This window comes from Polyodon spathula, chromosome 18 (assembly GCF_017654505.1).
Source record: "Polyodon spathula isolate WHYD16114869_AA chromosome 18, ASM1765450v1, whole genome shotgun sequence".
NCBI classification, from domain to species: Eukaryota; Metazoa; Chordata; class Actinopteri; order Acipenseriformes; family Polyodontidae; genus Polyodon; species Polyodon spathula.
This window is the reverse complement of record NC_054551.1, coordinates 11,068,655-11,084,598: the sequence shown is the minus strand read 5'-3', so window position 1 is coordinate 11,084,598 and position 15,944 is coordinate 11,068,655. Positions and strand designations below refer to the sequence as shown.

General features: G+C 38.9%; 1 protein-coding gene across 1 annotated transcript; it reads right to left on the bottom strand.

The window, feature by feature from the left end:
• Positions 1 to 1,516: 1,516 nt before the first annotated feature.
• Positions 1,517 to 15,754, bottom strand: LOC121330955 (E3 ubiquitin-protein ligase CHIP-like). Its single transcript, XM_041277965.1, has 7 exons — positions 15,533 to 15,754; positions 14,140 to 14,338; positions 6,916 to 7,081; positions 6,373 to 6,457; positions 4,468 to 4,524; positions 3,857 to 3,973; positions 1,517 to 2,625 (listed from the first exon to the last, which is right to left on the bottom strand). Exons 1-7 carry the CDS (start codon positions 15,644 to 15,646, stop codon positions 2,500 to 2,502), a joined length of 864 nt encoding a protein of 287 aa, XP_041133899.1. The 5' UTR covers positions 15,647 to 15,754; the 3' UTR covers positions 1,517 to 2,499.
• Positions 15,755 to 15,944: the final 190 nt, after the last annotated feature.

Here is a 15,944-nt window from a genome sequence, read left to right as displayed (position 1 = left end):
CTGGTAGCTTATACAGTGGTTAATATTTTAGCGTCTGGTGATTGCTTATGAGACTGACCATGATTGGTATGTACAGGGTTTGTTGTATATTAGAATAAATACACTTGATTATACTGTGTTTTTATTTTTAGCAGCATTAGCAATAAAAAGTATGTTTCTGCGATCGTACGTTTTTTTTTTAATCCGACGATATCGCGTTACAGAAATGATATATAATCATCAAAATATTGATATTGGTGCACATCACTACTAAAGCGTTTTTTGTTTGTTTTTGTTTTGTTCGTTTAGAAATTGGCAGGGGTGGGGGTTAATTTCCCCTACCTGTCTGGGTTTATTATGTTCAGGTGGCTGGGGTTGATTAGTTGATTAAATGATTAACGATCAATCAGCGCCCAGCCACCTGACATAAAAGGAGGCCTCTACTTCTCATTTGAGAGGAGGGAGCTGAGGACGTAGGTTGGTGGTTTTTGGTTGTTTGTATTTTTGAAATTTTGAATCCAGTGAAGGCATTGCCCAGCCTGGAAACCTTATTTTTGTAAGTTTTGCTTTTTGGTCTTGCTTTATTTGTTTGAACCTTTTTGTTTTGCCCTTGTGCACTTTATTTTGTGTGTTTTTGAAATAAAAGTATATTTTTTGAACTGCAGTCTGTCTCTGGGCTTCTATCCACTCGCCAGCCTGCCACAGATTGTTTTTACCCGGGAAAGGGAAATAATGCTTTGGTATAGACTCGCTGGTACCTCCTACCATTAGAGGCTGAACATTAGGAGTAAACAGTGAGGACAGCGGAGATCAGATCCATTCTTCTTGGTAGACCCTGTGCAAAGAGGGATGAAAATCTGTTTATGGGGGTATCTTTTGTTACATGAAAATAAACTCCCCTTTTGTCAGTAACATACATCCTCTGCTATGGTTGTAAATTCAAAATTAGACAGTTCAGATATTGCAATTAGTGTAAAAGTAAACAATATATGGAAACTAAACTGCCAACACAAAGAAAGGGGCGTTTACCTTATTATTTACTTAAAAACAAAGAGACTCAAATCAGAATTCTAAAGTAAAAGAGTAGACAAACATTTCATGGAGTACGCTGAAGGCGGCACTAGGGGAAACTTTTCCTTCTTGACTTTCTCATAGGTTTTACAAAAGCATGCCCTTACCATGTTTCAATATAACTGAATAAGCGGTTAAATGTAACTTACTTATGGAAAGCTCCACTACATACCTATTTAAAAACTTCACCATATTTATGAAAAAAACGTGTCTCAGGTGTTTGAGGATATTTAACACCTGGTTACATGACAATACAACACACTGAATCAAAAGGATTTCAGATTCCCGAAACACTGGTGGAAAATAGTAAATAAACAATAAAAAATAGTGATGTGTTCCTGCAAAATATTTAAAAATATGGCAATTAAAAAAAAATTCAAACAGAAACTATTTTGAGTTTCAAACAAATTGAAAGCTGTAGACAATTTAAAAGACTGAGAAATAAAAATGGCTTCAATCTATGGAATTATTGTGTTAGCTACAATCACTTTAATAGCCCAGTAACCCAGAGATAAGCCTTCAGAAAACTGTACTTAGACGTTATTAGTACCACACAAGTGTGGGACACAAATGCAAAACAGCAAAACCACTACAGTGCTACATTACAGTGTTGTTACTGTGATGCCATAGCTTTATGAATGCCAATGAAGAAAAGATAGTTGAGTTTTCAAACTCTTCATACATACACAATACAATATGTCCAACCCCAACCCCCTCATGCTCACTCCACTCCACTCCACTCCACTCCACTCCACAGCCTATTTCTTGTGTTCTTTAAATCTCACGGGATGAAGGCAGCAAAGTGTACAATAGCTTTTTTAATAAAACAACTTCTGCTGTAAGTGGAAAACATCGCTTTCTGGGGAAGCTCAGTGTGGTTCTAGTGGTGGGGACGCAGACTAGCTCATCACTTATCCAGTTTCTCCCCTCAAACAGTAACAAAATTTAAAGAGCTCCATTTTCTGTGGGTGCTGATACTTGTAACCATGATTTGCAGTTAGGTGGCTGAATCACAGGGGGAAAAAAAAAAAGAAATAGTGGCCCAATCCAAAAACCCCAGCCCGACAAGTGAACGCAATAGCTAGGACTGAAAACTGGCACCTACCAGGATCTGGATGCTAAACAAGTTCTAAGGACTAATAAAACAAACAGTCAAGTAGACTCTGTGAAATGGTGCTCAGTGCACATAAAAAGAATAAAGCGTATTACTGACAAGGCCATTCAAAACAATTTGTAGTAGCCACCAGTACCATATGATTTTTTGTATGCTATTTTGTACATATTATATTTTTCCATTGGGATCAGCTCCCAGCCTTTGAGAGCAGATTAAAACAATGGTAAAATGAGAGATTCCAGGGGACTCGTGCTTCATAAGGCAGTCTATCACACGGCCACTGGGTTAAAGTGCAAATCCAGGAGGGTATCTCGGTTTGTCTTGAACCCTGCAGGTCAATAGTCTTCCACCCAGCCATTCTCTGAGATAAAGGCGTCGATCACCTCCTTCATAGCCAGGTTTGGGATCAGCTGATCCTGGGTTAAGGGACTCCGGGTCACAGGGTCAAAGTGTCCAACTCGCTACAAACACAAAACAAGACAGAACATCAGCGACAATGCATATTGTTTTACATTTACTAAGACCAGCTTTCGATTTATCAATGGTTCTAGACATCTAGTGTACAAGCTTCTTCAAAAGAAGTCTCAGGGATATATTTGGCCACTCTTCAACAGATCAGCTGCCCAATACTTGGTTTGATAGCCCCTGATTAGGACTTATCTTGAACTACTTTGCCAAGGTAAGATTAGGTAGCCCCAAGATTAACCCTTTGCAGTACTATGTCGGACTAGGTCCACCATCATCAAAAAGACATAAAGCACAGGTCTCTAGTCGTCTTTTCTCCGGAAAAAGCCGAGGGGGGGGGGGGAGTATCTCATAGCCCCATGCACTACAGAGATAACACAGACATAAAGGACGTAGCTGCTTCTGCATCCAGGGCTCAAAAAATATCACGGACATTTGCAAAGCTTTTTGCGATGTTATAGTAATAAAATAATGACTTGGATGCATTATTGAGGAGTTTGGTGATAAAACGGATTTATTAGTATGCATGTCTATAAAGAGGCATGTAAAAAATACAGTGAACAAGAGGAGGGGCTTGGCTGTAGATACAGTACTGAGTGTTGTTTTTTGTGATTCAATGCCTTTTGAACCTGTTTTACTCTGAAAAAAAAATGTAAACAGTGCGTGTAAAATCAACAGCGCGTGTGAAAATAAATTGGACCTGACGCGCCTGACGAGAGCTGAATAAATGGACCGCTAAGGATTAATGGTAATTGAGATCTGTAAAAAAAAAAAAAAGTCGTTGTGTGTCTTCCTTTCACCAACATCATTTACTTCATCCGGCAATGTATGATTGGATTCAGAACTGGAGATGGGCCAAGAACCATAATCCCAGTGTTAAAACTTGTACCTTCACAATCCTCTAATAATCAAGGACTACCTACTGTTATCCTTGCATGGTAGGAAGATAGTGCCAAAATCAGGATCTGTGACCCCTCCCATAATCAACATTTACTGCATGCTACTCAGGAGAGCAATATCAAAAGAAAAATCGGGTTTCAATACTTTTGGGCAGCAAAAGTCAAGACAAGGTAAGGTATTAGTCACAGAGAAATTTGAAAGTTAAAGTTGCCAAATGATTAGTTTCCATTCTGATTATCTACTGCTTATGTGAATGCATAGTTACAGATGTCAATTAGCCTAGTAGTCTGCTAGTAGTTGGATGTTTTTTTTTTGTTTTTTTTTTACCTGTAGATGCTCCTCTATGTCTTTGCGGTCATACGTGATTCCACTGGGGGTAATGCAGGGCTCTCTCATCAACTCAAAGCTGATCTTTCCACACAGATAATCAGGGATATCCCGCTTCTGTACAGAGAACAAAAACAGCATCTTCAAACAGCAAACACGACTATGAAACAGAGTAAATGCTGTATGTAACAAAAAGACAACATTTCTCAACCCGTACCACTGTAAATCTGTCGTATATAAATTATTCAGACCACTGACGTTTTCTTTCTTTATTATACTGGGGTTCCCCATAAGTCATAGGAATGATATATTATGCCGATTGTGATATTCATTGTAAAACTGGGTGGCCATAGCATGTAAACTATCTGCGCCACACATCAAAATGATCTGAATGTATTCCTCTTTATTTAAAAGACATTTCACATCTGAAAGAAATAGAGAAATTGCCAATATTAACAATTACACCTACGATTCCTGACTTATGGGTCACTTTGTACAATTACTTAATGGAAACAATTTTCATGGCTTTGACGAACTAAACCAACTAATTTCCAATTGAGGGATATAGCATAGAGAATATGGCTATTTTATAAGACTGAACATTCACCCACCTTTCTTTTTTCATCTACTTGAGAGAACAACTCTTCCATGTCCGACAGATATTTATCCTTTAAAACAAAGACAAAAAAAGTTTATTGGAGAACGTCAAAATCTGCATTGTTTTTTTGTACAAAAGCACCATGTATTCCTGTGTAGAAGCACTTAAGGAACAATTGCCTGAAATTGATCCTGTACACTCTAGTGTCTCGTTAAACTCTGCGTTCACTCCTTAAATTAGGAAATCAATACTGGAAAACCGATTCTGGCAGGCACAAAGTCCAATAATCACGTGGATACAAATAATGAATCCTTGCTGAATAATAAAGCAATCAATTTCAAGTATGTATGAGCTCTTCCCAGCAGTGCCAGGGTGCAGCAGTCTGAAAGGTCCTTTCAAACATCCTCATGCAATAGGTTCGGGACCCTTTCAAGGCCACTGCACATTGGACCTGAGCCGTCATTTATCACGCATTATCCTGGTAAATGATTGGACACATGGTATAGAGCTGCACGATTTCTTCAATGAAAGAGACACCAGTTGCATCAAAAATCCGGAATATTACTGCTACAGATTACTCTGTCCAGTACAAGAAGTGGACATTTCACACTTCTGGTGATATTTTTATTACCATTTATTTTGTTTGTTAATTTGGTGAAAATAGAATTTAGCATTTGCTGTTTAAGTATTTGAGAACCTTTGTTGTATAAAAACCAGGGATCCTAGTTTTCTGCAATAAAAAAAATGAAACACTGATTAAAAAAAAAAAAATCTGTGTTATTCTGAGAGTAAAAATGGGTTAAAAATGTGTTTTCCCTGCCACATTGTAAGACACACAAACAATACAGTTGGGTAACAGTTAACACAGGAAGTATTTATCTTTGTTCTTGTTACATTTGGTGTGTCTCTATGTTGTATTTTAGTTTATAACTTTAATTACTATAACCTTGCATTAAAGTAAAACATGTGTAAGTTGTTTTGGATAAATGTGTCTGCTAAACAAAATACATATTGTTACACTTTCAAATTCTAAACAAGTTACAAGCTTACCAATGCCATTAATCAATAAAACAAACACTTTTTTTTTTTTTACTTCAAATATTACAAATAGTTCCCTGTTATAAAAAAAAAAATAATAATATTCATCCTAGTTCAGCTCTGAGTTAGTCTTCATCATCTGGGCAGCTACTGTTAAAACAGAGCTGCACCATTCCAGCTATAATTGGTCTGGCTTTGGAATGGCACCACCTTCCTAATGTGCTTGCTGAAAAAATCTCACCTTCCCATGTGTTCTACAATGGTCTGCCTACGAGTGTAATCTAAAGCATTGCCGCATGAAGTATAAAACAGCACATTACCATCAACATGAAATTCATTCTTGCCAAACTCATTGACACGATTTTTAGGGGTGATTTCAGCATCCTTGAACAGCTCTGAATACTGAAGTAAACTGAACTTGAATACAGGGAGCAGTTGTATTAGATAGGTAGGTTTACATAAAGTTAAAGCACGGTTGCCTATGTTAATGTTTATATATTATACATGTATTGATTTGATTATTATCAAACAAAGGTAAAAGGCCTTGCATGTTTTTTGACCCTCCCCAAGTGTAAAACTAAAAGATCCAAAAACATAGAAAATCTGTGTTCCCCTGTGTTACTCTGCAGCAAACGGATTCCCAGGATCCCTCATAATAACTGTAAAGAAAACGTTCAACTTGGAATCGGACAAGGCTAGTTTTTCCACTTTAATAAATATATGTTTAAATCAGGAAATATCTATTTTTAGATCGATAAGAGCCATGAAAAGCCAGTTTTTAATCATGCAGCCCAGTTAATAAGTGAAAACAGTCAGGCAGAGTTTAGGACTTAAACTGAACTAGACAAGTCAACACATTAAAAGGAAACCCATGTCTTACATGCTTTGCTTCAATCTTTGCTAATTCATTCCTGCATCTGTTGTCTTCCAAGTTATCTTGTTTTTCTCTGAAGTCTGCTTGTTCACTGCAGAGGTAATGGAACAATAAGCATACCCATACTCTTAACACAAAATCATCATACTCATCCAATCAATGGGACAACTGCAGTTTGGTGATTCAGAGCTTGCTTTGAACTGGGATGGAAATTTGGATGGAAAGTAGCTGCACTGAACAGCCTTCCTCAATCCATTCAAATGAAAATGACAATGACAATATGACCTTTCGAAGCAAGCTCCAAACCAGGTAAAGGGAGATTAAGAAAATTCAATATTGGAGCAATAGAACTAAGAAAAACGATGATTTCAAACATCATAAAACATCTATTAAAATGACATTTGAAGGTACTTGCCTTCAAAAAACATAATTAACACATTACCATTAGACAAATCTAATGACTAGGGTCTATTTACTTCTTCACTTTCTTTGGACAGAGAGCCTTATTTTTTGTAAAGGCTATGGGACAGCAGCACTAACTCCCTGTACCTCTCTTTCTCTGCCAGGATGAGTTTGGTGAGATAGGCGTGCAACTCGTTCTCCTGGTTGATGCGCTTCTCTTCGATGTTGTTCCAGCGTTTCTTCTTTGCTAACCTGAGGGCTCCAGGGATATCGTCCCCGAAGTTCAGCCGCTGCTCCTTAGCCAGGTTGTAGGCTGGAAACAGACAAAGAAATCCTTCAGAACACTGACAATATAAAGCCCTTATGTAGAAATCTGCAACATTTTGGGGACTTTCCTGTGTGTTGGCAACAAGAGGAACATATTTAAAAATGTGAGGAAGCAGGTGTACAAGTAACACCTTTATTTACCTTTGCGTTATTCTGTGTTACCTGCATCTCAGCAGTATATTGTTAAACAATCATGATTATTGTGAAATTTGTAATTCACACATCATGGGGCATAAACAGTCTAGCTCCTTTTCAACATTTTATTTTTTTGTGCTTCTTTATTGAAGATTTAAGACCCATGACGTGTGAATAAAAATATCAGAACAATAAGGATTAATAATATATTGCTGCAATATGAATAGCATGGGATACAGCAAAAGTAAATTAATTAGGCCTGCCATTCGATTAAATTTTGATCAGTTAATTTATGGGCATTAGTTGATTAACTGGTAGATTAATCCGTGCACATTTTTAATAAAGGCAACGATCTTATAGTGGCTGTTCTGGATAGTAACACTACAAAATCAATAGAATCTAAATTACACATATATATATATATATATATATATATATATATATATATATATATAGATATATATACACACAGTACCGTGAAAAAGTATTTGCCCCGTCTGATTTTCTGCATTTTTGACACTGAATGTTATCAGATCGTCAATCAAAATCTAATATTAGATAAGTGACCCTGAGTGAACAAACACAACATTTTGATACTTATTTCATTTTTTTATTAAAGAAAGTTATGCAACAACCAATGCCCCAGTGTGAAAAAGTAATCGCCCCCTTAGACTCAATAACTGGTTACGCCACCTTTAGCAGCAATAACTGCCAACCAAACACTTCCTGTAGTTACTGATCAGTCTCTCACAGCGCCGTGGAGGGATTTTGGCCCACTCCTTCATGCAGAACTGCTTCAACTCAGTGACAGTGGGTTTTCGAGCATAAACTGCTTGTTTCAGGTCCTACCACAACATCTCAATGGATGGGGCTTATGTCTGGACTTTGACTAGGCCATACCAAAACTTAAAATTTCTTGTTCAACCATTCTGATGTAGGCTTGTGTGTTTTCGGATCAATGTCTTCCTGCATGACCCAGCTGCGCTTCAGCTTCAGCTTCAGCTCACGGGTGGATGGCCTTACATTCGCCTATAAATTTCTCCGATACAGAGCAGAATTCATGGTTCCTTCAATGATGGCAAGTCATCCAGGTCCTGATGCAGCAAAGCATCCCCAAATCATGACACTACCACCACCATGCTTGACCGTTGGTATGAGGTTTTTACTGTGGAATCCAGCGTTTGGTTTTCGCCAGACATAACGCGGCCCATGTTGGCCAAAAAGTTGCACTTTAGATTAATTTGTCCATAGAACATTGTTCCAGAACTCTTGAGGATCATCCAGGTGCTTTTTGGCAAACTTGAGACGAGCATTCATGTTCTTCTTAGTGAGCCGTGGTTTCCACCTTGCTACTCTGCCACGAATCCCATTTTTGCCCAGTGTCTTTCTGATGTTGGATTCATGAACACTGATCTTAGCCAAGGCGAGAGAAGCCTGCAGATCCCTGGATGTTGTTCTAGGGTTCTTTGTGACTTCCTGGACGATTTTATGCCTTGCTCTTGGAGAGATTTTGGCAGGACGGCACACCTGGGAAGATTCACTACTGTCCCAAACTTTCTCCATTTGGACAATATGGATGTGACTATGATTTGGTGGAGCCCCAAAGCCTTAGAAATGGCTTTGTAACCCTTTCCAGACTGATAGGGATCAAAAACTTTTTTTCCCCCCCAGAGGTCTTCGGGAATTTCTTTTGATCATGCCATGATGTGTCTCCAGAACCTGTGTGCTGACAACTTCACTCTGATGGTAAGGGCCAAAGTTAGTCAGATTTATATTGGGCAGGGCTGGCCCAAATCAGGCCTGATTGTTAACCAACGTATTCAAACAGCTGACCCTAATTATCCCTTAAATTGGGGGGGGCAATAACTTTTTCATACCTGAAGATTGCATGTTTGCAGACATGCAATCTGCAGACTCCCCTCTATACAGTGGCTTGCGAAAGTATTGACCCCCCCCCTTGGCATTTTTCCTATTTTGTTGCCTTACAACCTGGAATTAAAATTGATTTTTTGGGGGGTTTGTATCATTTGATTTAAACAACATGCCTACCACTCTGAAGATGCAAAATATTTTTTATTGTGAAACAAACAATAAGACAAAAAAACTGAAAACTTGAGCGTGCATGATATTCACCCCCCCAAAGTCAATACTTTGTAGAACCACCTTTTGCAGCAATTACAGCTGCAAGTCTCTTGGGGTATGTATCTATAAGCTTGGCACATCTAGCCACAGGGATTTTTGCCCATTCTTCAAGGTAAAACTGCTCCAGCTCCTTCAAGTTGGATGGGTTCCCCTGGTGTACAGCAATCTTTAAGTCATACCACAGATTCTCAATTGGATTGAGGTCTGGACTTTGACTAGGCCATTCCAATACATTTAAATGTTTCCCCTTAAACCACTCGAGTGTTGCTTTAGCAGTATGCTTAGGGTCATTGTCCTGCTGGAAGGTGAACCTCCGTCCCAGTCTCAAATCTGTGGAAAACTGAAACAGGTTTCCCTCAAGAATTTCCCTGTATTTAGCACCATCCATCATTCCTTCAATTCTGACCAGTTTCAAAGTCCCTGCCGATGAAAAACATCCCCACAGCATGATGCTGCCACCACCATGCTTCACTGTGGGGATGGTGTTCTCGGGGTGATGAGAGGTGTTGGGTATGCGCCAGACATAGCGTTTTCCTTGATGGCCAAAAAGCTCGATTTTAGTCTCATCTGACCAGAGTACCTTCTTCCATATGTTTGGGAAGCGTCCCGCATGCCTTTTGGCGAACACCAAACCTGTTTGCTTATTTTTTTCTTTAAGCAATGGCTTTTTTCGGGCCACTCTTCCGTAAAGCCCAGCTCTGTGGAGTGTACGGCTTAAAGTGGTCCTATGGACAGATACTCCAATCTCTGCTGTGGAGCTTTGCAGCTCCTTCAGGGTTATCTTTGGTCTCTTTGTTGCCTCTCTGATTAATGACCTCCTTGCCTGGTCCGTGAGTTTTGGTGGACAGCCCTCTGTTGCCAGGTTTGTTGTGGTGCCATATTCTTTCCATTTTTTAATAATGGATTTAATGGTGTTCCGTGGGATGTTCAAAGTTTCGGATATTTTTTTATAACCCAACCCTGATCTGTACTTCTCCACAACTTTGTCCCTGACCTGTCTGGAGATCTCCTTGGTCTTCATGGTGCCGCTTGCCTAGTGGTGTGGCAGACTCTGGAGCCTTTCAGAACAGGTGTATATATACTGTGATCATGTGACACTTAGATTGCACACAGGTGGACTTTATTTAACTAATTATGTGACTTCTGAAGGTAATTGGTTGCACCAGATCTTATTTAAAGGCTTAATAGCAAAGGGGGTGAATACATATGCACACACCACTTTTCCCTTATTTATTTTTTAGAATTTTTTGAAACAAGTTATTTTTTTCATTTCATTTCACCAATTTGGACTATTTAGTGTATGTCCATTACATGAAATCCAAATAAAAATCAATTTTAATTCCAGGTTGTAAGGCAAAAAAATAGGAAAAATTCCAAGGGGGGGTCAATACTTTCGCAAGCCACTGTACAGCCCACAAAAAGATCTATCCAAAATAAATGTGAAAAATGTGCAAAAATGCAGAAAATCAAACAGGGAGCAAATACTTTTTCACAGCACTGTGTGTGTGTGTGTGTGTGTACACACACACACACACATATATATATATATATATATATATATATAGATATATAGATAAATAGATAGATAGATAGAGATATCCCAATGGGAATTTGGTCTTTTTAAAAGCATTTTTATTATTATTTTTATTGTAGTAAATGCTACACATTTTCACAGAACAACCATTCTGAGCTGCGTTTGCATTGTCTGTGGTTTCTACCATTGCAGTTTCGTACTTGGCTTCCTGTCCTGTTTTTTATTCGTTCTGAATCTTGTTAGAGGTACCCGAGAATACTGTGGCTATTGACAAGCGATTGCTTAACATGCTGTCAATCAGAAATCAGAGAAAGTAATTCCACATAGTTACCTCTATTTCAGGAATTGGTGCCTTCATCGTGAACTCTGAATGCCAGTTCTTGCTTGCCAAGGTAAACAATCAAGTGTTTAAGAACCTCACAATTTTTTCCTATTTGCTAGTTGTGATGTATTGTATCCCTACACTTCAGTTGAACATCAATCCAGGTTTGCCCAGATGTTTTGAGAGTAACAGCGACTCGCAAGTGACTTTGGGAACATCTATGATGTCTTCAGACATCATAGATTGCTGTAGCCAGTGCTGTTCCATATCGCCTTTTCTGTACTGAACAAAAGACAGTTCCAGCAGTATATTTTTTCACAATTGGTGGCTTTCATATTTGACTGGATACTTTTCATAATTTGAAAGTGACGAGTCCCTTCCTGTGTCAGTTCAGGTATTTATGGCGTAACCAAATCGACTATGACGTCTCTGTTGACTGATGACTTTTTTTTAAATTTGTAAATATTACTTTGATGTTATCAATATAATTCTCAATAACAGTCTCTATAACATTAGCAATATTGTGTGACATTCAGCTTTTACCATGCACCCAAACATATTTATGTCTTGCCTCTGCTCACTAATGACTGGATAGGTGCAAAACCAGGGCAGAACTTTGACTTTCCCACTGGTTAAACTCACAAAACGTTCAACTGAAACGGAGAATACTTTCAAACATATTTATGTCCCACCTCTGCTCACTCATGATTGGACACCTGCATAACAAGGGGCAGATCTTTGACCCATTGATTAAACCTACTCAAGACCGTCAACATATTTATGTCCTGCCTCCGCTCACTTATGATTGGATTGCCATGGAGAAAATGCAGTTCTATTGGTTGACTATTTTATATAAAACATTTTAATTCTGCACAATTATAAAAAAAATAAAAAATCGAACTATTATTTGGATGAATGGCAGTTGCGTACCACAGAGCCCACAAATGGCTGTAACAGATCCATGTCTTTTGCTACTGTGAAAACAAGGATATATTAAAATATATTAAATCCTCCTCTATTAAAATTTTCAAGAGCAGTTCAAATGTTTTGTGGTTATAGCGGTTGTAGTACTTCAGTAAAACATGTACTGAATACCTAGTGTACGACAGCGGAAGAGAAGTGCTATGGTAGAATATGCTTGAAACATACAAAATATACGCCAATACTAACAATTTCAATTTCGAAAACTGAGCACCGTCTGCCCCTCCCCCTTCAGCTCATGTTATCCAAAGGCAAACCTTTAATTTCTTCATTCTCCATCTCGACAGCAAAGCGTTGCATAGCAAAGCTGCATTGAAAGTAATGTCTCGAAACCCCTCTGCTGTTTGGGATTTTTATGTTAAATGCCCAGATGACCAAAAAAAAATAAATAATAATTGATGACATCAGCAGTAAATTATGCAAATTAGTACCACTGAAGGTCTGAACATTCGGTAATGTGTTCTGAACCTTCAAAGGTCAAAATGTATCCTTCGTTGCAGCCCTAGCTGTTTTACAGAAGTATTTCCACAATTTTCTGGGGACTCGTGGGCAACCTACATGTGACATGCATGTGCCTGCTCTATATCCCTGTTACTAAGATGTATAATATAACATTTATACTGTTGGTGGATAGTGAAGGTGTGCGGATTCATCGATTCAAATGGTGAACCGTGATATTTTTCTTGATAATACAATTACTGATACAGTGACCCCTGTATCTGTACACCATGATACAAACAAAATAAATAAATGTGAGTCTGCAGGCACAAAACACAGTGGCCTGCAAACAGTGATGTCCATGCATAGATTTAGTTTTAGTGTCTGAATTGAAAATCCCAGAATAAAATGTATTAGTAAGCACTCTGGCAGCCTCTCTCTATCTTGAATGACTTTGTGTAAAGGATGTTTTGTCAAGCCCACCGGGAGCGACCTCAGAAAGCCAAACAGACTTGGGTTACTGTTGATCACCACAGTTAATTTAATGATGGAAGGCAACATGGCGAAATTCAACCTGTGTGCCAGCCTGTTTAAATCAACAGCATGGCCTTAAATTGATTTTTTTTTTGTTTGCATCACGGACTTGTCCCAAGTTCTTGCTATGAGTTACGTTGCTAAGAGTCTAAACTATGAGGAACGAATCAAGTACCGGTACTCTGGGAATACATCAAATCTAATTTTAAACGGCCCCATCAGACGGACAGTACATTAGTTAGGATCATCATCGTCATCTTCACAGTTGAATACAGCAACGTCAGAGCTGAGCCAATGCAGGTATGAAAACGTCTACTATTCGCCAAGTATAACTAGAAACATTAAATCATTGAAAACTATCTTAAACATCTGTAATTACTAAAAACATTACCAGTCTCCAGTGCATTTCATTTGCGTCCCTACAGTGTTGTGGAAAACAAATTTATCCATACTTTGCAGCCAAGGTGCACACTTCTTACCAGTCCCTACATTACTGAATCTATTCCTGAATTATACCGACATAAAACAAGAAGTCATGCAGAGGGCAGCATTCATCTACAGTATTTGATTTTAAATTAATCTCCATTTAAAGAATTCTGTGACATCCCGAATTTTTTGCAAAACAGATTATAAAAAAAATTCTAAAACATTTGTTTCCAAAAACTGCAATTGTATATATTTTTTTTGTATTAGGTTACTATTACTTACAGTATTTGTAATTGTTTTAAATCATTTTATTTCAAAGATTAATCAGAAAGCAAAAGCAAAGCAGGCTGCGAATCTTATTTGACAAAACACTGATTTATTCCAAACACTCGCACTATCAAATGGGCCAATAATTGTGTAATGTTTATGTTTCATGCTAAGTTTTCAGTTTCGCCATACGTATGGTATCGTGAAGACCCTGCCTATGTACAGCCCTAGAGGATAGTCCAGCTATTCCGTCTCATGCCCTGACCTTTCTGTAGGTTGCCGATGGCCTCGTCATAGTTCTCCAGCTCCAGGTGGCACTGGCCCAGGAAGAAGTGTGCCTTCACTGACTGGCTGTCCAGCTCCAGCGCATGCTTGCAGTCAGCCAGGGCCTTGTCGTGCTGCTGCAGCTTCACGTAGCACAGAGCACGGTTGGTGTAGTACACTGCCACCGAGGGATTCCGGTTCTGAATAAAGAACAAACTCAGTGTAAGATCAAAGCAGATCACTGTGACCCAAGTGTGACATATGAATGGAAAGAATCAGTTCCTCCAAAAACCCCACGATTCAGATACCTTTAAATACAGACATACATCTTCTTATATCCCCCAGACTCAGTGACACTCAATTACTTCATTACATTTAGAGCATCTCCCAAGGCTTGAAACTTGCACTTGACTGGCCCCCAGTACTGGGTTTCAGAACTTCCCTTGTTTTTGGATATTACTGAAATGACCAAGCGCCAGCAGTTCAAACAATGCGGCACCTGGTAAATGTGTTCTGAACTGATTGCACGTATCAAAGCATGACAGTCACGCTCGAGTCTGCAAGAGTTTTCCAGGAAGGAACCATTTATTAACATATCCTCATCATGGGTCCTGATCATTTAAATCATATACTTGAGGTTGTTTTACACCAAACGCATGGTGATGTAGTGTCTTTCTACATCTACTCCCCTGGTCCCACTACAACTAGTCTGTTGAAAATAAATGTTAATTTTCTCCAAACCCGTTTCTTGGACTGGTGCTTTCCTTTGTGATGTGACCTTTCAACTCTCTGGTATGTTTTTGTTTTTGTTTTTTTTAAGGAGCAGTCCTGTAGCCTACTCATATACTCTTTCACAATCTAAATATCTCCTTATTTGAACACATTAATAAAAACAATTATTTGCTATATTAATACATATTTTTCATAAATATATTAGTTAAATAAGTGCATTTATGCCAGACGCTCAGGTGGAACTAGGAACACAGTCTATTTTAGATGCGGTCCGTGTTGCGCTAAGTGGCCAATGTGAAAGCCTCCACAGATGTACAGTATTCTAAAAAATGTATGTGACACTGACACTATGACGTGACGCGCTTGGTGTGAAATAACTTTTATAATGCAAGCTAGTTCTGAAACCCAGGACTGGTTGCAGGGCTAGTGTGAGTTTTAAGCCATTCATTTTGTAAAAGACAAACACACATAAAATTCATGTAAACCAGCAGCACAAATCATCAGACCATAAGATCACCACTTCTGCTCTCCCAGGTTCAGCAATATGGGAATTTAAAACCTTATAGCAGTGATATTAAAACAGGTGTCTACTTTCTACATTTGTATTGCAAATTTTGGTGATGAATTTCTTCCTGGATTTGATGTTCATGACTGGTACTAACAATAGCTTTGCTGTAGCAGACTGCCGCTTCCTGGTACTTGCGGTTGAGGAAGAGCCGGTTCCCCTGCTCCTTCAGCTCCTGGGCAGAGGCACTTTTTTCGGGGCTGCTTGCCATCTTCTCCGCCACCCCCGCAGCACCCGCTCCGCTGTGCTTCCCAATCCTGCTCCCCGTGTCTCCGGCTGGCCACCCGGCAATCCCTCGGGCTCCTTCAGGCTGAAACCACCCACCCCCCCCACCCCCCTGATCCCTGCACAACACAACACACAGTATGGGTTTTTACTGATTAAACATTTAGGATTAAACACATTTAAACCCATATTTGCAATTATTGGTAACCAATCAAAAAACACATCATGAGAAATGCTGTTACTTTTTTTATGATAGATGCACTCCAACATTTAACCTTGCAGTG